Source organism: Patella vulgata, chromosome 1 (genome assembly GCF_932274485.2).
Source record: "Patella vulgata chromosome 1, xgPatVulg1.2, whole genome shotgun sequence".
Classification (NCBI taxonomy): Eukaryota; Metazoa; Mollusca; class Gastropoda; family Patellidae; genus Patella; species Patella vulgata.
Genome location: NC_065879.2, coordinates 82,216,776 through 82,242,787, shown reverse-complemented (window position 1 = coordinate 82,242,787; position 26,012 = coordinate 82,216,776). Strand labels below are relative to the sequence as shown.

General features: G+C 34.6%; 1 protein-coding gene across 1 annotated transcript; it reads right to left on the bottom strand.

The window, feature by feature from the left end:
• Positions 1 to 25,042, bottom strand: LOC126824581 (uncharacterized). The gene is made up of 4 exons (XM_050553837.1): positions 24,963 to 25,042; positions 19,801 to 20,056; positions 18,682 to 18,836; positions 1 to 964 (listed from the first exon to the last, which is right to left on the bottom strand). The coding sequence occupies exons 1-4, from the start codon at positions 25,012 to 25,014 to the stop codon at positions 99 to 101; spliced, it is 1,329 nt and encodes a 442-aa protein (XP_050409794.1). The 5' UTR covers positions 25,015 to 25,042; the 3' UTR covers positions 1 to 98.
• Positions 25,043 to 26,012: the final 970 nt, after the last annotated feature.

Below are 26,012 nucleotides of genomic sequence, written 5' to 3'. Positions count from 1 at the left end.
TTCATAAAATTTCAATGTCGCTAATTTACTTCTGTACCTCACAGAAATTGCTAATGTTTTTTTAAAAAAAGAAATTTGTATTCACTTTATTCAATAAATCAAGTAACTGTTGATATCATTTCAGTCTCGCTGTCTTTCTTTCGTGCATCACAGAAATTGCTGTAAATGTGCTTAGCTATGGTTGGGATGTCCGCCACAACCATGACACCCATTGTACAGATCAGGATGATGGTGGAGGTTGTCCCAATAATCGATGATGACACCCTAGAGTCGGCAGCTGATTTTTTTCTACGTATTGTGGATGAAAGACTTTTGACTGTCACTTTAAGATCTTTCTGTAGTGAAGTTACCTTTGCCTGAAGAGTGTTTGTTTGATTAGGGTTGGGCCTTTTAATGCAGTTACAGCCACACAACTTCTTGACTTCTTTACTTGGCGTCTTTAAGGTGGAGTTATTAAATGTGTGAGTTTTTGTGTCAGCGCCACTAGTTGTCGTAGGTGGAGTATCTGTATTACTAGTTGCTGTAAGTGGTGTAGGTGGCGCATCTGTATCACTGGTTGTTGTCGATGGTGGCGTGGTTTTTGTAGGTGGCGTATCTGTAAAACTAGTTGCTGTAGGTGTTGCATCGGTATCACCGGTTGTTATAGGTGGTGTATCGACCGTGGTTGATGTATCTACAACGGTTGTTGTAGGGGGTGTCTCTGTATCACCAGTTGTTGTAGGTGGTGAATCTACCGTGGTAGTATCTGTATTACCAGGTGTTGTAGGTGTTGTATCTACCGTGGTTGTATCAGTATTACCATTTGTTGTGGGTGTTCTATCTACCGTGGTTGCTGTATCTACATTGGTTGTTGTAGGTGGTGTATCTAACGTGGTTGTTGTGTGGAGTGTATCTACACCACTGGTTGCTGTATATGTATCACTAGGTGTTGCATCTGTCTCACTTGATGTTGTAGGTGGTGTATCTGTGTAGAATTTAAATTATAATTAATTGACAGAAATTCAAATTATAATTAATTCATTCATTCATTCATTCATTCATTCATTACTAGTCTATAATTATAAATATAATTTTTAATTTTGTAAATTAATTTTTAATTTTTGTAAATTAATTTTTAATTTTTGTAAATTAATTTTTAATTTTTGTAAATTAATTTTTAATTTTTGTAAATTAATTTTTAATTTTTAATTTTTGTAAATTAATTTTTAATTTTTGTAAATTAATTTTTAATTTTTGTAAATTAATTTTTAATTTTTGTAAATTAATTTTTAATTTTTGTAAATTAATTTTTAATTTTTGTAAATTAATTTTTAATTTTTGTAAATTAATTTTTAATTTTTGTAAATTAATTTTTAATTTTTGTAAATTAATTTTGAATTTTTGTAAATTAATTTTGAATTTTTGTAAATTAATTTTGAATTTTTGTAAATTAATTTTGAATTTTTGTAAATTAATTTTAATTAAACACGCTGTTATAATTAATATTTATCAGGACATTAAAGCCAAGATCAAACTAAACGGCGAAGAATCGCCTAGTTTCGAATGTACCAACGGAATACGACAGGGCGAAAATCTCTCCCCGTTTTTATTTTCCATTTTCTTGAATGATTTAGAAGAATTTCTGAATAAAAATAATGTAAACGGACTTAGCTCTATATCTAGCAAAGCCCGAAATGAATTGCATATCTATCTAAAACTATTTATATTATTGTACGCTGATGACACTATATTGCTAGCAGAGTCAAGCGAGGACATACAAAAACAACTAAATATTTTCAATGAATACTGCTTATTATGGAAATTAAAAGTGAATACACATAAAACTAAGATAATGTTTTTACAATCATGGCATAGTAGCATAGCATTATCTCCAAAGGGTTTAAATTACAGATTATTTAAACATAGTCTTGATTTCGAAAAATATCTTTCAGTCTTACCCATGTACAAATCTAAACTAATATGTAGATTTAGAACCCCGAGAGAAAATATAACCTGTAAATTATGCATTCTAAATGAAATTGGCGACGAGTTCCACTATCTGTTTATTTGTACAGATTCGGTTATTTTAAAGAAAAGGAAATTGTCTATATCGCCTAAGTTCTACTTACGACCAAATATACACAAGTTTAGCGAATTGTTTAACTGTACTCACCCTTATGTATTAAATAGTTTACACGGATTAATTAAGGTTATAACACAAAGGTTACACCCCAGTAGTAGAGAGGGTAGTCTGGAGCAATTTTGGAATTCCAGACATTCCAAAGGTCTGACGTCACACATTCCTAAGGTCTGACGTCAGAGCATTCCACAGGTGTTCTATTTATAGGTTGAATATGGTTATTGTTGACTGAACAATGAGGTTATGAATAATAAAAAAGGTATGCAGGTGTTATATTCTTTGATCGTGTTTGACTTTTGTAACGAGGGTATGGGGTGCACGAATTGTTTATTGGAGGGTAGGGGGGGGGGATATTTCGCTTTATAGGCAGGTGTGTAGAGGTTACATTGAGTTCACGCCAAGTGTAGCTATACCTGTATTAAGGGACAATGACCTCCGCCATTAAGCTTGACAGGTGATTTTGTCGATTTTGTTCTAAGCCAATAGTTTTAATCTACATATTTGTGACAGGGTGTAGTTAAATTTTGGTTTTAAGTTTCGAAAATCTAGGTATAAAAGGGGGTTGATTACACGTTCAAATGTAGAATTGTTTTATGAAGTTGAAAACAAGAGATTAACATCATGAGTATCGACCTGTATCGAAAGGATATTGGAAATGATTATTTGGTTGTAAAATGTATTTGGCAAGAAGATGTGTGTTATTACATCAGACTGTATGGTTACGGTTTTAAGAGTGATAGATATCCAACACCCAATGGTATCATGTTTTTCGAGCGGCAATGGCAGACATTGATGAACACGTCCTCAGAGATAGATGAGTATTTACAAAAAAACATTGTAAAGAAATCAGTGCCTATTGGTAATGACGTGTACGTAACGATCGACAACAAATACCCTGGAGTCAACATTCGTAAATTTTGGTGGTGTGAAGAGGAACGAATGCCAAAACCTACCCGAAAGGGTGTTCATTTAAACGTGAAACAATGGGAGGCATTGAAAGTTAGCTTTAAAGAGTTGTGTGAAAATAATTTTACGGGTGAGGAACCACCCCTAGGTGTAGTAGGCTTAGCAAAGGCGGAGACTTGTGTATAATTTCTGTCCAACGTATTTTTTATTGGGCGGTCTGTGCGAACCAATAATATAACGAGTTGTATATATATATATAAATAGATGCCTAACTATTGAGTTATCATACGAAACAACATGGCTTCACCCAAGATATCAGATGTTTCAGTCGGTTTGACATTGAGTTTAGGGGACAATGATAATACAACCCCTGAAATATTACTGAAGGCTGGTTATTTAGGGTTGAAGCGTAAAATGGTTTTTAAGATGACATTAAAAGAATGGAGTCGGGTTGTTGATCGTTTCAAAAGATATTTATCCTGTACAAAACCTACCAAATTTGCCATCAACAGTGAGTTAAGCTGTGAACTGGGAACCGCCCGCCAAATGGTTCTGGAGAGAAAAAATGGTAGACAATTGGTGATACCCGAAAAAACCTTTTCCGACCTAACAGGCGTGTCTCGAGTTACAAGATCGTTCAAGCGCGGCCGTTATCATGTGTATGGTTGTTCGCCTGCCAAGTCGGGTCTCGGGGTAAAGGATTGGAGTTTGTTAAAATCTGGACAGGCGTGGCACAATACTCCAGAGGATTGTGTTTCTGCAGCAAACAATGAAGGATGGGACCAGCCTGATTGCTACAGCACGGAAGTACGCGTAGAAGGGGTCTACGCCGAAAATCAACTCATTTTCCACGAGGATCTTGTAGATGCGGAGGAACACGTTACACACCTCGTACCGTGCACCATGTGCTCAAAACCTATGCATGTCAATGACGATCATTACTGTCCTGCCGAAAATATACGTACGTTAGTTGTGCAAATATTGGGAGACATGATCAACACGGAGATTTCAAAAAGTGTAACCGGTCGCTGTGAAGGCTGTCTCAATGGTCGTGGAGGGCAGCTTGAACATACATGCCTGGGGATCAACTATTGGTTCGATGAAATCAACTTTGTGGACTTGTACTTCGAATCCTGTTTTCTAGAGTTGAACAAAGATCGTTTTTTACAGATAGCACGATTCGTCCCAGAGATTCGCGATCAGAGCGAAGAGTTGTTTCTACACGCAACGTTGTATTGGAAACCTCAAATCCTAGAATGTGTTCACACGTTGACTAAATAACTTTTTTTTTTTTTTTTTTTATGATTATAATTTTCATTTTCTATATGTATTACATTTGTACTTTGATATAATAAAAGATTAAACATTTTTAAATGGAATTAGTTATTTTTACCCCGGCTAACGAAATGGATGTAAGGCTAAAGACCCCATTTACATGTATGATATCAGGTCCCACACAATCGGGTAAGAGTCAATTGGTCAGGCGCTTGATTCTAGAACTACCACAAGTTGTCGATCAACCCATAGATCGTATCGTGTGTTGTTACGGTGTTTGGCAACCTTTGTACGAAGAATTAGCGGGTATCGTAGAATTTGTCGAAGGGTTATCCGCTAGTCTAAACCCCAAGGAAAGAACACTATTGATCATTGATGATTTGATGGACGAGACAACGGACAAAGTATCAAAACTCTTTACCCGCTGAAGTCGCCACGAAAATACTTCCGTCATTTATATTGTTCAAAATCTGTTTCATAAAGGTAAACATCACAGGACGATCAGTCTCAATGCCCATTACATGATTATATTTAAGAACCCTCGAGACATGTCTGCTATAACGCAATTAGCCAAGCAGATGTACCCTGGGAAAACTAATTTTGTTCGTGAAAGTTACGAGGACGCTACAAGGAAACCCTATTCGTATTTATTTCTCGATTTGAAGAGTACAACCCCCGACCTTTTGAGACTTCGGAGTAGTATTTTCCCTAGGGATAACCCCACGGTGTACGTACCAAAGGTATAAAAGCAATTGATTTTCGACTGTACCTACACACAGTTGTCCGAAAATAGATAATGTATGTTCTAGATCGTCACGCCAAGCTATTACAAGCACTCAAGCGGGCCAAACCAAGACAGCGAATACATATTATTAAAAACGCAAGTAAACCAGTCATTGACGCATTGTGTGAGTGTTGTCTTAACATCTTGAAAGGGAGAGTTCGACTCTCGGCATACCACAAGAAACGATTGTCGAAACACAAACGTAGTCTGAGACATTTAGCGGACCTTAAAATCGCCCTGAAACAGAAGAAAAAAATCCTGCAGAGGGGGTGGATTTCTTGGTAGCTTGCTAGCACCTCTGGTAGGGATTCTAGGGAGTGTGGTACCTAAAATATTCGGGTTGTAATGGAATTTACTAAAAAGATGGCTCTAGTACCCGAGAGTTTGCTGGAAAATTTGCAAACACCTAAACCCCAGATATTACAGCCACCCTCTGTGAGAAAAGTTTCTGAATTAGACGTCGAAATACGACGCATCCTCGAGGACCCCGAAATGGATGAAAAATATTATCTAAAATACTTAATCATTCAATATTCCATTATTTTGAAAATAAAAACCACACAAAAAATGTTTAGGAAGCAAATTTCTGAGCGTTAATATCCCTGTGAATAATATTATCTAAAATACTAAATCATTCGAGTTACCGTATATCCCCAAAACCTGTAAGAAATAAATTAATTGTTAATTATCATCCTAGTTTATACATGCAATGTGTTCATTTTAGTGTATTTCATACTTGGTCATTTTTGAGAGTAAATAGCAGTTTTATCAATAATGTTCTCAAATTGCATCAATCACACACCAAACGTCATTTGGGATTAGCTTATCAAACGGGGGAAATTTGTTGCAATAAGAAATACCTATATTCGGACATTGATTTACTATAACATTAATACATCAGCAGTAACTATAAAAAACGTTAAAGGAGCTAAATCGCTAATATTTATGGGACCTAGAAATTGACAGAAATGGGTCGCAACGAATATAATAAGGTAATGTGAATGTATATAAACTGATTTACATTCAATCGTTTCTGTTTTTACCGTAATTTCTAATCAGTTATGTTCGGCGAAATGCGCCAAAGTCTCAATTGAATGACGATCTTTAGCGTCTGGTTATTCCAGTCTAAACCGATGGTATTTATTGCGCATGCTCTCCATATAAGAATATAGCATTGACATGACTTGTGGAATATGTCTAGCCTCGGTCTTCGAGTCCCTTGTGCCAAATGGCAAATGTACCAATGGTAAAATGTTTCTTTTGTCTTGAATATTGGATATCAGAAGCTCATCTATTCCTTGTAAGATCACAAGACCAATGCTGATTTGAATTGACAAATAATTCGTGTTTTCAATGTCGAAGATTTTGATGATATTGAGTTAGAGACTTAGCTACTTTAACAATAATTTTTGTAGATATGGAAAAAAAAGATATTGATCACATAGAAATACCAAAATTTTTTTAAAGATATGGAAAAAGATGTTGATCACATAAAAATACCAAATTTATATTCCATAAATGGTAGATGTAGACATTAAACATACATTATGCAAGGGCTATATCTCCCTATTGCAGGACTTCCTTTAGGCCTGAAATGTTTTCTAAATTATTAATTAGACATTAATTAACTGATCCAAGGCCATAATTAACTGATCCAAGGCCATAATCAACTCTCGATTGCTTCGGATTTCTCAGATATTAAATAGATTAGAACGGTTCAGCCATATTTTAATGGCTGCAATTATTGCAACGTCTTGTCAAACCTTCAAAGGCTAATATCTTCTCTCGCAATAGAGTAATTGGAATGAAAATTTCAAATTATTCACTTTACATTATCTATTGTCGAACTATTATAGCAAGAATGGCTAGCTCTTTATCGAAATCTTACATACTGTATCTTTAAGTTAAAGATAAAAGTTACAAGTTTGTTTTTATATGAAATTTTACAATTTTATAATAATCTACCGGAAATATACATAACAGGGATAAAGCATAACGTTTACACGATATAATAACCATGAATGTAAGTGAATAAACAACAAACAACACTTCAAAATTCATACGTTCATGGAAAAATCTTACCAATCGGTGCATAGATACGATAAGCATTCATTAAAAATCACAGAGAATATAAAATATGTGACTGGACAAAAATATTACTATATGATACATATGTCCAGACTGAAAAATCTCTGTTCAGACTGATATAATAAAATATCTGCAGTTTATAGGGAACTCTGTAAGATGCACATAAGTATATACCACTGTTTTATTTCGAACAAGTATAAAAACATTTCATTGGAGAGATTAAACATTATTGACATAGATTTATAATGATGTTTAGTTATTTTCGAAAGATATTTACTCGTGAAGTAAGGTTTGTTAAATAATCTCTTCAGTGTTTAATCAATTGTAACGGTGATTTTCCGAGTTGTTTGACTTGAACCGTGAATGTTAAATATGTTTTGTACTAGACAATGTAACGGCATATATATACATTTCGATAATTGCACTTTTATTAAAGTTCAAATGTTCGGGGTGCATATTCCATATGTCGTGAATGCGGCGAGGAAAATGATGCATGCCTATTTTTTAAGTCTTCATAATAAACCATCTAGAAACCTCAATTTAAAGCCGGAAATCAGCTGTATCGCGTTATGGGGAATGGAAGTAATTGTATAAGGTATTAGACAGGGAAAGATTTGTCAATGAATGTCGGTGAAGGGGAAATTTCCAAATAATGTTTAACCCGTTTCATATAAGTTGTGAATAAATAGGGTAACTTATTCCAAACCATATAGCTCATATTGTCTTGATCATCCCTAGGTGCGTAAATAATCATCTAATAATGTGTTTAAGTAAATATAGCCTCATGCAACAGAATGACCATATGTTCAGATAGGGAAAAATGCCTCTTCAGACTAAAATATCTCCAGTTTTGCAGAACGACGAAGTCCAGTTAAGTTTATCCACGTAAAAGTAACTCCATCTCGACAAATAACGACACCCCAGTTTGAAAGGTATATTATTTGTGTGCTGGTGATATAATGGAAGTACTAAAATGGCTGAAGTATGTCGAATGTACAACCGTCTGTTATCAACACAATGACGACAGGGTATTCCCTTATAGTAGTAAACCAAGCATCCATTTTTTTAAATGCAGTTAAGCCCCCCCCCCCCTTTATTATATAATCTGTTACTCTAATGAACTTTTAAAAAAAACGAAAAAAAAAAACGAAGAATTAATTTATAAAATTAAAAATGAAATTATAAAATTAAAAATGAATTTATAAGATTAAAATTGAATTTATAAAATTGTAAATGAATGTCATTATAAAATTGAAAATGAATTTATAAAATCAAAAATGAATTTATAAAGTTAAAAATGAATTTACAAAATTGAAAACAAATTTACAAAAATAAAAATTATTCTACAAATTTAATTTATTTCTTTTTTTTTAAATTGAGGATTATTTTCCAAAATTAAAAATTATTTTCCAAAATTTAAAATTATTTTCCAAAATTAAAAATTATTTTCCAAAATTAAAAATTATTTTCCAAAATCAAAAATTATTTTCCAAAATTTCGATTTCCATACTCCCCTGGCAATACAATCTTTTGTTCTTCAAGTGCTGACAGAATCTATTTTTCACTGTCAGAGCATCTAAAATATGGAATAATCTTCTAGATACACACTTAGTCTTCGTTGTGTCATTAGTAACAATAAACAAATTGGAGGGGGGGGGGGGGAACAAGAAAACTAACAAAATTCATACTTTCAAATGAAATCTTTATTATACACATTACGGTATCAGAAATTTAAAATCGAAAAGATTATGACGAATACATATATATTTATATATATATATAAACAACATATTAACCATGCCAGTATGACAAAATGTGTATTGTTTTCAATACGTTTTAGGTATGCCACTCTAGAATTTCGTTGGATTTCGTAATGGGGTTTTATTATCTTTCGATGACTTGTTGTCGCAGAATCTCCATTTTAAGTTTATGTTCATTCACGATAGCATTGATCTTAGCATTTAACAATGCCAGTCTTAAATCATGCGCAGATGTCCTATTATTTACACTGAATGGTTCGGAAATGATGTCGAGTGGTTGCTGACTGATTACATTCGGATCTACATTACCACCGTGGCGACCGCCACAGTATTCAGTATTATCTGAAAAAAGAAAATATCCAAATAGTTTAGTCTAACAAAGACATATCAATATTTTAATTATGTGAATAATTTATGTTGTTGCAATGTATCTAAATCTTTCAAGCAAAAAACAACGTATCCACCGATGCATCTAATGTGTCGTTTTAACATAGTATAGTGTTTTAAGTGGCTTTTAATTACTTACCAAAAGAAGCCCCATTTTTTACGCTTTCACCCGGCCTTTTCTTTGACGTTCTTGTTAGCTTCATTTCGTTTCTTTTAAGATGACGCCAGTAATTCTTTAATTGAGTCGAACTTCTAACAGGGAAATTTGGCTGTGCACAGAAACGTTTTTCAATTTCTTTCCAAGCCTGTTCTTTGAGAGAAACCGATTCTACATCCCTTCGCTTATTATCAATTATATTTAGGAATTCTTTTACCACTGTCAATAGGAATTGTTTCTCGAAATCTGTCATTGAAGGTGAGCGACTTTTTGGGGTATCCATCACGTACAAATTATGTCTGTTGTACTGAGAAAACTTATCACAACTCTACTTTATAAATAATCACAATAATACAATAATAGAAGCATTGCAAAAGAAATTGGCCAGATTATAGTACAAACGGCAGTTGTGTACAATATACACAAGATCTGCTACGTCACACAACGTCTTTCAATGCGACTTTTCCGACAACGATACCATTTCGTCCACGCCGTCAGTTATTTCGCTAGGACAAATTTTGTGGTAATTCACTGTTTAAACAAATAAGCTTCGAAATCAAGTGTTTTGGCTGACATGTTGTCTATATCCCACTGTTTGACTTTATCTGCTTTGCAATTCCACTCTGTCAGGAATAAATAAGATCTACCCATACTATCAATATAGCTAAAGTCGGCTTTCTTAGCAGCGTCAATACATTCGGCTTTACACTTGTACAACACACGGGAATGTGCCAACTGGATGACTTTTCCATCTAGTATTCCTTTGTATTCCCATCGGTAACCACCACCCAAAGACCCTTTAATCATTCTCATATAGGGGCAGTTTGGTTTATATTTAGCATGTTCGTGGAATGGATCGTCGAATGGCTTCCAATCCTTCAATATCAATTTACAACTGAAACACTGCACACGACCATTATCCCCGAAATAAACAAATCCGGATTCACTTAACTTGTAAGGTGATGGATGAACATGGGTCCATTGGTTGTCAAACGTGGCTAGACGATTATTATACTCAATGTACTCAGACATGACCGTCTAGTAATGATGCTTGGTGTGGTGTGTGGTGTGTGTGGCTGTGTGTATGGTGTATATTGGGGCCAAACATCTGAAGATACAATTACCACAAAATTTTTTCTAGCGAAATAACTGACGGCGTGGACGAAATGGTATCGTTGTCGGAAAAGTCGCATTGAAAGACGTTGTGTGACGTAGCAGATCTTGTGTATATTGTACACAACTACCGTTTGTACTATAATCTGGCCAATTTCTTTTGCAATGCTTCTATTATTGTATTATTGTGATTATTTATAAAGTAGAGTTGTGATAAGTTTTCTCAGTACAACAGACATAATTTGTACGTGATGGATACCCCAAAAAGTCGCTCACCTTCAATGACAGATTTCGAGAAACAATTCCTATTGACAGTGGTAAAAGAATTCCTAAATATAATTGATAATAAGCGAAGGGATGTAGAATCGGTTTCTCTCAAAGAACAGGCTTGGAAAGAAATTGAAAAACGTTTCTGTGCACAGCCAAATTTCCCTGTTAGAAGTTCGACTCAATTAAAGAATTACTGGCGTCATCTTAAAAGAAACGAAATGAAGCTAACAAGAACGTCAAAGAAAAGGCCGGGTGAAAGCGTAAAAAATGGGGCTTCTTTTGGTAAGTAATTAAAAGCCACTTAAAACACTATACTATGTTAAAACGACACATTAGATGCATCGGTGGATACGTTGTTTTTTGCTTGAAAGATTTAGATACATTGCAACAACATAAATTATTCACATAATTAAAATATTGATATGTCTTTGTTAGACTAAACTATTTGGATATTTTCTTTTTTCAGATAATACTGAATACTGTGGCGGTCGCCACGGTGGTAATGTAGATCCGAATGTAATCAGTCAGCAACCACTCGACATCATTTCCGAACCATTCAGTGTAAATAATAGGACATCTGCGCATGATTTAAGACTGGCATTGTTAAATGCTAAGATCAATGCTATCGTGAATGAACATAAACTTAAAATGGAGATTCTGCGACAACAAGTCATCGAAAGATAATAAAACCCCATTACGAAATCCAACGAAATTCTAGAGTGGCATACCTAAAACGTATTGAAAACAATACACATTTTGTCATACTGGCATGGTTAATATGTTGTTTATATATATATATAAATATATATGTATTCGTCATAATCTTTTCGATTTTAAATTTCTGATACCGTAATGTGTATAATAAAGATTTCATTTGAAAGTATGAATTTTGTTAGTTTTCTTGTTCCCCCCCCCCCCTCCAATTTGTTTATTGTTACTAATGACACAACGAAGACTAAGTGTGTATCTAGAAGATTATTCCATATTTTAGATGCTCTGACAGTGAAAAATAGATTCTGTCAGCACTTGAAGAACAAACGATTGTATTGCCAGGGGAGTATGGAAATCGAAATTTTGGAAAATAATTTTTGATTTTGGAAAATAATTTTTAATTTTGGAAAATAATTTTAAATTTTGGAAAATAATTTTAAATTTTGGAAAATAATTTTAAATTTTGGAAAATAATTTTTAATTTTGGAAAATAATCCTCAATATAAAAAAAAAGAAATAAATTAAATTTGTAGAATAATTTTTATTTTTGTAAATTTGTTTTCAATTTTGTAAATTCATTTTTAACTTTATAAATTCATTTTTGATTTTATAAATTCATTTTCAATTTTATAATGACATTCATTTACAATTTTATAAATTCAATTTTAATCTTATAAATTCATTTTTAATTTTATAATTTCATTTTTAATTTTATAAATTAATTCTTCGTTTTTTTTTTCGTTTTTTTAAAAAGTTCATTAGAGTAACAGATTATATAATAAAGGGGGGGGGGCTTAACTGCATTTAAAAAAATGGATGCTTGGTTTACTACTATAAGGGAATACCCTGTCGTCATTGTGTTGATAACAGACGGTTGTACATTCGACATACTTCAGCCATTTTAGTACTTGTACTTCCATTTGATATCACCAGCACACAATTAATATACCTTTCAAACTGGGGTGTCGTTATTTGTCGAGATGGAGTTACTTTTACGTGGATAAACTTAACTGGACTTCGTCGTTCTGCAAAACTGGAGATATTTTAGTCTGAAGAGGCATTTTTCCCTATCTGAACATATGGTCATTCTGTTGCATGAGGCTATATTTACTTAAACACATTATTAGATGATTATTTACGCACCTAGGGATGATCAAGACAATATGAGCTATATGGTTTGGAATAAGTTACCCTATTTATTCACAACTTATATGAAACGGGTTAAACATTATTTGGAAATTTCCCCTTCACCGACATTCATTGACAAATCTTTCCCTGTCTAATACCTTATACAATTACTTCCATTCCCCATAACGCGATACAGCTGATTTCCGGCTTTAAATTGAGGTTTCTAGATGGTTTATTATGAAGACTTAAAAAATAGGCATGCATCATTTTCCTCGCCGCATTCACGACATATGGAATATGCACCCCGAACATTTGAACTTTAATAAAAGTGCAATTATCGAAATGTATATATATGCCGTTACATTGTCTAGTACAAAACATATTTAACATTCACGGTTCAAGTCAAACAACTCGGAAAATCACCGTTACAATTGATTAAACACTGAAGAGATTATTTAACAAACCTTACTTCACGAGTAAATATCTTTCGAAAATAACTAAACATCATTATAAATCTATGTCAATAATGTTTAATCTCTCCAATGAAATGTTTTTATACTTGTTCGAAATAAAACAGTGGTATATACTTATGTGCATCTTACAGAGTTCCCTATAAACTGCAGATATTTTATTATATCAGTCTGAACAGAGATTTTTCAGTCTGGACATATGTATCATATAGTAATATTTTTGTCCAGTCACATATTTTATATTCTCTGTGATTTTTAATGAATGCTTATCGTATCTATGCACCGATTGGTAAGATTTTTCCATGAACGTATGAATTTTGAAGTGTTGTTTGTTGTTTATTCACTTACATTCATGGTTATTATATCGTGTAAACGTTATGCTTTATCCCTGTTATGTATATTTCCGGTAGATTATTATAAAATTGTAAAATTTCATATAAAAACAAACTTGTAACTTTTATCTTTAACTTAAAGATACAGTATGTAAGATTTCGATAAAGAGCTAGCCATTCTTGCTATAATAGTTCGACAATAGATAATGTAAAGTGAATAATTTGAAATTTTCATTCCAATTACTCTATTGCGAGAGAAGATATTAGCCTTTGAAGGTTTGACAAGACGTTGCAATAATTGCAGCCATTAAAATATGGCTGAACCGTTCTAATCTATTTAATATCTGAGAAATCCGAAGCAATCGAGAGTTGATTATGGCCTTGGATCAGTTAATTATGGCCTTGGATCAGTTAATTAATGTCTAATTAATAATTTAGAAAACATTTCAGGCCTAAAGGAAGTCCTGCAATAGGGAGATATAGCCCTTGCATAATGTATGTTTAATGTCTACATCTACCATTTATGGAATATAAATTTGGTATTTTTATGTGATCAACATCTTTTTCCATATCTTTAAAAAAATTTTGGTATTTCTATGTGATCAATATCTTTTTTTTCCATATCTACAAAAATTATTGTTAAAGTAGCTAAGTCTCTAACTCAATATCATCAAAATCTTCGACATTGAAAACACGAATTATTTGTCAATTCAAATCAGCATTGGTCTTGTGATCTTACAAGGAATAGATGAGCTTCTGATATCCAATATTCAAGACAAAAGAAACATTTTACCATTGGTACATTTGCCATTTGGCACAAGGGACTCGAAGACCGAGGCTAGACATATTCCACAAGTCATGTCAATGCTATATTCTTATATGGAGAGCATGCGCAATAAATACCATCGGTTTAGACTGGAATAACCAGACGCTAAAGATCGTCATTCAATTGAAACTTTGGCGCATTTCGCCGAACATAACTGATTAGAAATTACGGTAAAAACAGAAACGATTGAATGTAAATCAGTTTATATACATTCACATTACCTTATTATATTCGTTGCGACCCATTTCTGTCAATTTCTAGGTCCCATAAATATTAGCGATTTAGCTCCTTTAACGTTTTTTATAGTTACTGCTGATGTATTAATGTTATAGTAAATCAATGTCCGAATATAGGTATTTCTTATTGCAACAAATTTCCCCCGTTTGATAAGCTAATCCCAATTGACGTTTGGTGTGTGATTGATGCAATTTGAGAACATTATTGATAAAACTGCTATTTACTCTCAAAAATGACCAAGTATGAAATACACTAAAATGAACACATTGCATGTATAAACTAGGATGATAATTAACAATTAATTTATTTCTTACAGGTTTTGGGGATATACGGTAACTCGAATGATTTAGTATTTTAGATAATATTATTCACAGGGATATTAACGCTCAGAAATTTGCTTCCTAAACATTTTTTGTGTGGTTTTTATTTTCAAAATAATGGAATATTGAATGATTAAGTATTTTAGATAATATTTTTCATCCATTTCGGGGTCCTCGAGGATGCGTCGTATTTCGACGTCTAATTCAGAAACTTTTCTCACAGAGGGTGGCTGTAATATCTGGGGTTTAGGTGTTTGCAAATTTTCCAGCAAACTCTCGGGTACTAGAGCCATCTTTTTAGTAAATTCCATTACAACCCGAATATTTTAGGTACCACACTCCCTAGAATCCCTACCAGAGGTGCTAGCAAGCTACCAAGAAATCCACCCCCTCTGCAGGATTTTTTTCTTCTGTTTCAGGGCGATTTTAAGGTCCGCTAAATGTCTCAGACTACGTTTGTGTTTCGACAATCGTTTCTTGTGGTATGCCGAGAGTCGAACTCTCCCTTTCAAGATGTTAAGACAACACTCACACAATGCGTCAATGACTGGTTTACTTGCGTTTTTAATAATATGTATTCGCTGTCTTGGTTTGGCCCGCTTGAGTGCTTGTAATAGCTTGGCGTGACGATCTAGAACATACATTATCTATTTTCGGACAACTGTGTGTAGGTACAGTCGAAAATCAATTGCTTTTATACCTTTGGTACGTACACCGTGGGGTTATCCCTAGGGAAAATACTACTCCGAAGTCTCAAAAGGTCGGGGGTTGTACTCTTCAAATCGAGAAATAAATACGAATAGGGTTTCCTTGTAGCGTCCTCGTAACTTTCACGAACAAAATTAGTTTTCCCAGGGTACATCTGCTTGGCTAATTGCGTTATAGCAGACATGTCTCGAGGGTTCTTAAATATAATCATGTAATGGGCATTGAGACTGATCGTCCTGTGATGTTTACCTTTATGAAACAGATTTTGAACAATATAAATGACGGAAGTATTTTCGTGGTGACTTCCGCGGGTAAAGAGTTTTGATACTTTGTCCGTTGTCTCGTCCATCAAATCATCAATGATCAATAGTGTTCTTTCCTTGGGGTTTAGACTAGCGGATAACCCTTCGACAAATTCTACGATACCCGCTAATTCTTCGTACAAAGGTTGCCAAACACCGTAACAACACACGATACGATCTATGGGTTGATCGACAACTTGTGGTAGTTCTAGAATCAAGCGCCTGACCAATTGACTCTTACCCGATTGTGTGGGACCTGATATCATACATGTAAATGGGGTCTTTAGCCTTACATCCATTTCGTTAGCCGGGGTAAAAATAACTAATTCCATTTAAAAATGTTTAATCTTTTATTATATCAAAGTACAAATGTAATACATATAGAAAATGAAAATTATAATCATAAAAAAAAAAAAAAAAAAAGTTATTTAGTCAACGTGTGAACACATTCTAGGATTTGAGGTTTCCAATACAACGTTGCGTGTAGAAACAACTCTTCGCTCTGATCGCGAATCTCTGGGACGAATCGTGCTATCTGTAAAAAACGATCTTTGTTCAACTCTAGAAAACAGGATTCGAAGTACAAGTCCACAAAGTTGATTTCATCGAACCAATAGTTGATCCCCAGGCATGTATGTTCAAGCTGCCCTCCACGACCATTGAGACAGCCTTCACAGCGACCGGTTACACTTTTTGAAATCTCCGTGTTGATCATGTCTCCCAATATTTGCACAACTAACGTACGTATATTTTCGGCAGGACAGTAATGATCGTCATTGACATGCATAGGTTTTGAGCACATGGTGCACGGTACGAGGTGTGTAACGTGTTCCTCCGCATCTACAAGATCCTCGTGGAAAATGAGTTGATTTTCGGCGTAGACCCCTTCTACGCGTACTTCCGTGCTGTAGCAATCAGGCTGGTCCCATCCTTCATTGTTTGCTGCAGAAACACAATCCTCTGGAGTATTGTGCCACGCCTGTCCAGATTTTAACAAACTCCAATCCTTTACCCCGAGACCCGACTTGGCAGGCGAACAACCATACACATGATAACGGCCGCGCTTGAACGATCTTGTAACTCGAGACACGCCTGTTAGGTCGGAAAAGGTTTTTTCGGGTATCACCAATTGTCTACCATTTTTTCTCTCCAGAACCATTTGGCGGGCGGTTCCCAGTTCACAGCTTAACTCACTGTTGATGGCAAATTTGGTAGGTTTTGTACAGGATAAATATCTTTTGAAACGATCAACAACCCGACTCCATTCTTTTAATGTCATCTTAAAAACCATTTTACGCTTCAACCCTAAATAACCAGCCTTCAGTAATATTTCAGGGGTTGTATTATCATTGTCCCCTAAACTCAATGTCAAACCGACTGAAACATCTGATATCTTGGGTGAAGCCATGTTGTTTCGTATGATAACTCAATAGTTAGGCATCTATTTATATATATATATACAACTCGTTATATTATTGGTTCGCACAGACCGCCCAATAAAAAATACGTTGGACAGAAATTATACACAAGTCTCCGCCTTTGCTAAGCCTACTACACCTAGGGGTGGTTCCTCACCCGTAAAATTATTTTCACACAACTCTTTGAAGCTAACTTTCAATGCCTCCCATTGTTTCACGTTTAAATGAACACCCTTTCGGGTAGGTTTTGGCATTCGTTCCTCTTCACACCACCAAAATTTACGAATGTTGACTCCAGGGTATTTGTTGTCGATCGTTACGTACACGTCATTACCAATAGGCACTGATTTCTTTACAATGTTTTTTTGTAAATACTCATCTATCTCTGAGGACGTGTTCATCAATGTCTGCCATTGCCGCTCGAAAAACATGATACCATTGGGTGTTGGATATCTATCACTCTTAAAACCGTAACCATACAGTCTGATGTGATAACACACATCTTCTTGCCAAATACATTTTACAACCAAATAATCATTTCCAATATCCTTTCGATACAGGTCGATACTCATGATGTTAATCTCTTGTTTTCAACTTCATAAAACAATTCTACATTTGAACGTGTAATCAACCCCCTTTTATACCTAGATTTTCGAAACTTAAAACCAAAATTTAACTACACCCTGTCACAAATATGTAGATTAAAACTATTGGCTTAGAACAAAATCGACAAAATCACCTGTCAAGCTTAATGGCGGAGGTCATTGTCCCTTAATACAGGTATAGCTACACTTGGCGTGAACTCAATGTAACCTCTACACACCTGCCTATAAAGCGAAATATCTTCCCCCCCTACCCTCCAATAAACAATTCGTGCACCCCATACCCTCGTTACAAAAGTCAAACACGATCAAAGAATATAACACCTGCATACCTTTTTTATTATTCATAACCTCATTGTTCAGTCAACAATAACCATATTCAACCTATAAATAGAACACCTGTGGAATGCTCTGACGTCAGACCTTAGGAATGTGTGACGTCAGACCTTTGGAATGTCTGGAATTCCAAAATTGCTCCAGACTACCCTCTCTACTACTCACCCCCCTGTTTAAATCCTATCCACATATGTATATAAATGTTATATATTTTGTTGATGTAAATATATTATTTTTTCTACACTGTATCTATGTACGGTTTGTGAAATAAAGAATATCTATATATCTATCTGAAGAATTCCGAGGATCACCCCGGGATCCCCTGGTTAGTAAGCCGACTCCTTATTCACTGACCAACCGAGTCCCCCTTCTAAATAGAAATAATAAATTATAAAACGGAAAAATGATCATCGTGCACATAATCGGGGTTACCTAAGTTGATGACTTTTCTACAATAGACAACCATGGTTTGTCCAGTGGTTTGCAATATCCATATCCAATCAGCTTTTCCAACCAAGGATGCGGGTTTAGAATTCCATGGATCATTAACAGGAACAACAGCAACACTCCACGCACTGTCATCAAATCTGTAACAAATGCAAGATACGAATGTTTCAAGGATTTTGCCTTCTTTACATTTAGCTCTATAGCAACCTGTGAATCGCTACATATATTCTTAATCTGCTTACAAACATTTTTGTTTGTCTAATTTTAACGCACTTTATGCATGCAGTCAGGATACAACAAAATAAAGTACCAACAAACCAGTGGTTGTTGTGGTCTTTCTAATTCATCAATATTTTATCAAAATATTTAGTTTTGTATATTTTGAAAAATATCACTTACTCAAATAGTATGTATGGTGTAAATCCGCATATTTATCAGGTCTGTGCTTTTATGGGGGGGGGGGGCTTCAAATGTTATATAAATTATTAATTAGAAATTACTGCACATGGAAAATCCATAATCAATGGATGGACAAGATATTGATGACAACCGTGCCATTAAATAATTGTTTATTACCGAAGCAAAGCTGCTTGGCATTCGGAATTAAATTATTAAGTATCAAGTACTGTAACGTGGCCCAGAATAAAGTAATTTGACTGAAATATTGAATATATTCAGTTTTCATTATTTAAACTATACTAGCAAGAACGGTCACCTTTTGGTTTAAATCTTATAATAAAATGCTTCAATGTTGCTTTACAACAAGTATCACTAGGTATTTCAGAATTAGGCTGCAGAGCCATGTATCTTATAAGATAATTAAACATACATTATGCAAGAGCTAAATCTGCCTATTTAAGGTCTTTCTTTAGGCCCGAAATGTTATCTAAATTATTAATTAGTCATTAATTAATTTATTCAGACCATGATCAACTCTCGGATCAGAATGGATCAAATTGACTGAAATGTTCAGCAAATTCCCTTTACATTATCTAGTTTTTAACTATTATAGTGAGAACTGCCAGCCCTTTACCTAATCTCCCATAGTGTATCTTTAAGTATTCCGGAAAAGGGCTGTATAACTAACATTAAAGCATCCATTACCCGATTTGATTCCATCCAGCTTCAAATGTATCTGAACATTTCCAGGAAACATCTGTCTTAATGCCGTTATCCAATGCTGCTTTAATTCCCCCAGCGTCTCCCGTATCTTGGCATTTTATAGCCACAACCGTGGTATTGTCCGGAATATTGATGGGCGACGACTCCCACCAGTTAACACTCTCAGCATATTGAACGCCATCCGCATAAAATAACATTTGGTTATCACACGTGGCATTCCCACTGATAAATAACTCAGCTGCAAAAAAAAAAAATAGGTTTTAAAGTCCTACTTTTCTACACCGACCGTGCTAATGAAGATGGGAATATTTATTTTTCTTGGTGGTTTTGCTTTAAAACATGTTTACATTTCCATTCCGTTTTAATTATTTATAACGCAATCGGTGTCTTTAATGCCACCGATCGCCTGTAGTTGTGTAATTTCATAAATATAATTTTATATAGTAAGTTTTCAATAGTAATAATTTCATAAATATAATGTTTTCCAAAGAAATGGCTAACACAGAATAAGTAACTTCATAAATATAAAATTTTCTATAGTTATAAATTAAAGTAGCAAAGTCTCTAAGTCAATATTACCCAAAGTCTTCGAATTAATTGAATTAATTGTCAATTTAAATCAACATTAATGTTGTGATCTTACCGGGAAGAGACGGGCTTCTGATATCTAATATTTAAGACAAAATAAACATTTTACCATGGGCACACGAATCATGTCAAACGGTGACGCCAAGTTCTTATCTGGAGAGCATGCCCAATAAATACCCTCGGTGTAGACTGGAATAACCAGACGCTAGAGATAGCCATTCGATTGAGACTTCTGTCGTATTTCGCCGAAACTGATTTGAAATTAGGGTAAAAACAGGAAACGATTGAATGTAAATCGGTGTATATACATTAATATGACATTAATATATGCGTTGCGACCCATTTTGTCAATTTCTAGGTCCCGAATAAGCAAGTGTTTATCGTGTTGTATAATATCTTTTGTTAGACCTACATATGTGTTATACATCATATTTTATTAAAAAGAGAGAGAGAGAGAGAAATGGGGTTTAACGTCCACTCGACACAAACCAGGTCATTTCGGGACTAACACATGGTTCAATTTTATTTCCATAATTCGCTTGCGCATAGGGGTCTTTAGCAGTGGGAGGAAACCGGAGGACCCGGAGAAAACCCACGAAGTTGGACAGGCGACCCTACTCCTTGTCACGTACAACCGGGGATTCGAAACCACGCCAGTTGACTCAATGACAGACTTTATAATACAGCACTCACGTGCTAACCATTCAGCCATCCAATCCCCGTATTTTATTAAAGAATATTATTAAAAGGTATTATTTTAATATACAATTTACTATTCTATTTTTCATAGGATTTATCTTTAAGTATTTTGTGAGTTAGATACAAATAATTACCCCCCTTTCTTTTACCTGACTTTTCCTGTAATAGATACTGAACGTATCCAGTAGAGATGATTCCTTTGTTCTGTAAAGACATGTTTCGTGTCGTTTTCATTGTACCCATTTTTTTATGGTTTCTACATATCATGTTATTATTAATATGTCTATATTTGGAACCTTGTTGGGTAATATTTAAAATCGATAAATCGATTATTCTGTTTAAAGATAGTTCCGCTGTACAAACTGGGTGATTTGATGATGTATTTGGAATAAAAACATATTCAAACTAATTAATCTGTCAAAAATTTGCTTCAAATCCTTCTCAGAACACTGTTTACGCGAGGGAATACCCCGGCTATACAAAATCTTTTACAATAGGTCATGTTTGTGTCATGTCACGTAGCTGACTAACTATCTAGCAATGGGTGCCAAGTATTCATTGCATACACACGACGATGTTGTCTTTAATCGCTATCCATTTATCATAAATATCGAAGCCTAATTAAATTCTCAGATTATCCACTAGCCACGTCTTTTTTCGTGATTTTTATCTCAGAAAGTGTTGTACGTATAACTCTTCCTTAAGTTTATCAACATGTACATCTAGCGCTCAATCTCCGCAACCTTTGACGTCACACGAGCAGACATTCCTAATCTTCGGGCTGTCGATTACATTTTCGTCCTGTATGCGCTCCATGAGTGTTTTTCAGGGAATCCAGTACATTTTCTAGTAAGATTCGATATGTCTTCCTTCTATATATAACAAAATTGCCATACTTTTATTGAAAATAACCACCCGATAAATACTCTTCGGGGAACGCATCTTTAACTTATCACATGTTGATTCGTAACAGAAATCAGATAAATCGATTATTCTATTTTCTGTTCGTTTAATTTATCACAAACAACTTATAAGTTCTCCATAATGATGCATATATTTAAAGAAGCTTTTAATGGAAAGTCTCTTCAATTTTTTTTCAGTGAATTTGTAATTTCATATAAATGAACAACTTCACTGACGGATCTAATGGAGAGGCGCACGCTCGCCCCCTCTCCCCATCTGGAACCAGGGGGTACACAGGTAGACGCACGATTTACATACAATCCCATCTTCGATTTAAACCAGTAGTTCTTGTTGAGGAGCCCCCGTCGTGCGCTTCGCGCCTTTGGGTTCCCAGCGCGAGGCTTCGCTGGCCCTGCCAACACCCCCCTCCCCCTATCCATTGTCTCTGGATCGAATGAGTTGAAGATTTTAAAACCTCTATAAATGTAGGCCTGATGATTATATATATGTATTATTTTTTAACCATTTAGTCACATGTCAAAACCATAATCAACACTCTAAACCATTCAGTGGCTCATATATTGAATGGATTAGACTATCCGCCATACAATTGGCCAATGTTAAAATATACGTCACTCAATAACATGACCGACGATCTAGACATCCCTTTATTTTCTTGTCAAAACTTCAAACACTCATAACTTCGTTCAGAATATGGTAATTTGACTGAAACTTCTATTAGAAGGAACAACCAGCCCTTTAACTAAACCTTACATAACGTGAATGTACAGCTTTCCATGTCAATGAATAGGTAAACAATGAATTCTTATTAAATAATTCTGCCAACCATATCAGTTAGGTACATGAATACACGAAAATGGGAAATTAAAACAAAAATGCATTTGCTGTGATCGATCAACTTGAATGTTCCGGATGGGGAAAGATACAGAAAAACAGTTATTGTTAGGCCTACATGTTGAAGTAATAGAGTAAACGGTACATAATCGACGTCCATCTCTCTCTCTCTCTCTTTCTCTCTCTCTGACTGACTGACGAACGTGTTCTAAAATGTCCGAAAACAATTTATTTTGAGAAGCACAAGCAAGTAGGCATTATATGAAAATGTAATAAAAAGGGATTTAATGTTATGCACCGACCACCAGACTCGTGCACTGGGGAACATTACTGTAGCAGATAACTAGAGCACCTCTTATATCAACCAAAAACAAATAAATCTCGAATACGAGGAACTGAAATACAATTTCATGGGGCATCTGAGCTATTCAAACTTTACCGGGGCACAAACAAATTAAACAAATTTCTAATACATGGAGCTGTGTTAAACATTCAAACTTTACCGGGGCACAAACAAATTAAACAAATTTCGGATACATGGAGCTATGTTAAACATTGTTTTGGCGCGAATATAAAACTTTTTTAAAAAAAACATTATTGAATCAAATTGAATGAAATACAGAGGTTTCGTCATCCGAAACAAAACCTAGGCTTATTTTTAGCATTATTGAATCCAATGTAGCATAGTTTGATTTGCGACACGTCACATAGTTTAATTACCGGTACATACAATATTTCATTGAATTCGTCATCCTAAACAAAACGGGTGGTTGGATGGCTGAATGGTTAGCATGTGCGCGCTGTATCATAAAGTCTGTCATTGAGTCAACTGGCGGGGTTTCGATTCCCAGGTTGTACGTGACAAGGAGTAGGGTCGCCTGTCCAACCTCGTGGGTTTTCCCCTATGCGCAAGCGAATTATGTAAATAAAATTGAACCATAGGTTAGTCCCGAAATGACCTAGTTTGTGTCGAGTGGACGTTAAACCCCATCTCTCTCCCTCTCTCTCTCTCTCTCTCCTAAACAAAACCAAGGCTTATTTTTAGCATTATTGAATTCAATAATGTAGCATCTAGTTTGATTTAGGACACTTCACATATTATATAATTACTGATACATACAAAATTTATTGGCAACATTTCTGCGAAACAATCATTAGAAACAAAGTAAACAAATGGTTTTTGTGTAAAGTTGTATAACTCTAACAGAACATAGGGGTCAGACCACGATCAAATTTCACCATTTCGGTGATATTTTGAATATTTTTGATGTGACTTGTTTGAAACTCATTAAATCCTTTTTCAGAACTCACATTTTGATAAAATTAAGAAAGAATCTTCAATTCTAGAACAAAAGGCCCATGGACCTGAACTGCAACCCGGTATACAAAACAGTACATACATAACTTTAAAGGTTCACCATTTCCGCAGTAATTTTTTTTTATTCTGTATTATAATAATATTGTAAAAATAAATGTAAAGCTATAAAAAAAACGATTTAGGACACTTCACATATTATATAATCTAAAATCTTCGACATTGAAAACACGATTTTTTTTGCAATTTAAATCAGCATTGGTGTTGTGATCTTACCTGGAAAAGATGGGCTTCTGATATCCAATATTTAAGACAAAATAAACATTTTACCATTGGTACACGAATCGTGTACCATAATGCGTTTCAGCGCCATTTGTTACAAGGTGCTCAAAGAATGATGCTAGACATATTCCACAAGTCATGTCAAACGGTGATATCATATTCTTATTTGGAGAGCATGCGCAATAAATAATATCGGTGTTGACTGGAATAACCAGACGCTAGAAACTGACTTGCGGTTGAGACTTCTGGCGTATTCCGCCGAACATAACTGATGACAATTCACAGTAAAACGGAACGATTGAATGTAAATCAGTTTATATAATTCATATTACATTATTATGTGCTGCGACTCATTTGTGTCAATTTCTATTTCCAAAATATTAGCGATTTAGCTCCTTTAAGTTATTTATTATTCATCTATTTTTAAGTAGATGCTGACCAATGTCCGGCCCTGTACACAAAACTAAATAATGCCTGATATACTTAATTTATGTATTCTTACCTTGTTCGAAAGAAAATATCAACAAAATAATGAGTGAGATACTCCAGCCCATTGTCTGAAAAATAAATGAAAGATTTATCAACCGCTTCTTCCAAGTAACAATAACAGACGTAGCTGTGTTCTATTAAAAATCAATCGTTATGAGTATATATTAAAATCAATAATTGATCAAAGTTGACTGGATCCTGAAAGTCGGAAATCGATATATGAATCTCTTCCAAACTAAAATATCTTAAAAATTGAATACCTAATATATTTTAAGATGTTCTTGAATTAATGCCAAAATGTTGGGTATTTGTGCCAGGTCAGAACCAAATACCACATCCCTTCGGGGAAGATCATTCATTTCACTGAGCATCAGCTACCTGTCTTCAGCCATATATCGGCCTCTTTAACATTAGAGACCTGCTTCATAAATTTAAAAAAGCAAATTATTCTAACATAACACATGTTACTTAAGACCTGTTCGTCTGCCTTGTATTTAACATGCGGGTGTGAATGTTATGTCCAATAATAATATTAACCTGAAGTGCTTAATCCATCTAAGGTGCACGCTCTAAGCTCAGGTAAGTCAAAGGTCATCGTGGATAATGGACCATGAACATGTATGTCCATAGATTTAAACTGAGCAATGGATTGTGGACTTCTGGTATCCAATATTTAAGACAAAATAAAATTTTTACAATAGGTACACGAATCGTGTAGCATAATGCGTTCAGCGCCATTTGTAACAAGGGACTCGAAAAACGAGGCTCGATATAGTCCACGAGTTATATGTCAAATGGTGACGCAATATTCTTATCTGTAGAGCATGCGCAATAAATACCTCGATGTAGACTGGAATAACCAGACGCTAGAGATAATCATTCCAAAGAGACTTCTGGCGTATTTCGCCGAACATAACTGATTTGAAATTAGAGTGAAAACGGAAACGATTGAATGAAAAGTAGTTTATATACATTCATATTATATTATTATATGCGTTGCGACCTATTTGTGTCAATTTCTATTTCCCAATTATTTGCGATTTAGTGCCTTTAAATTACAAAA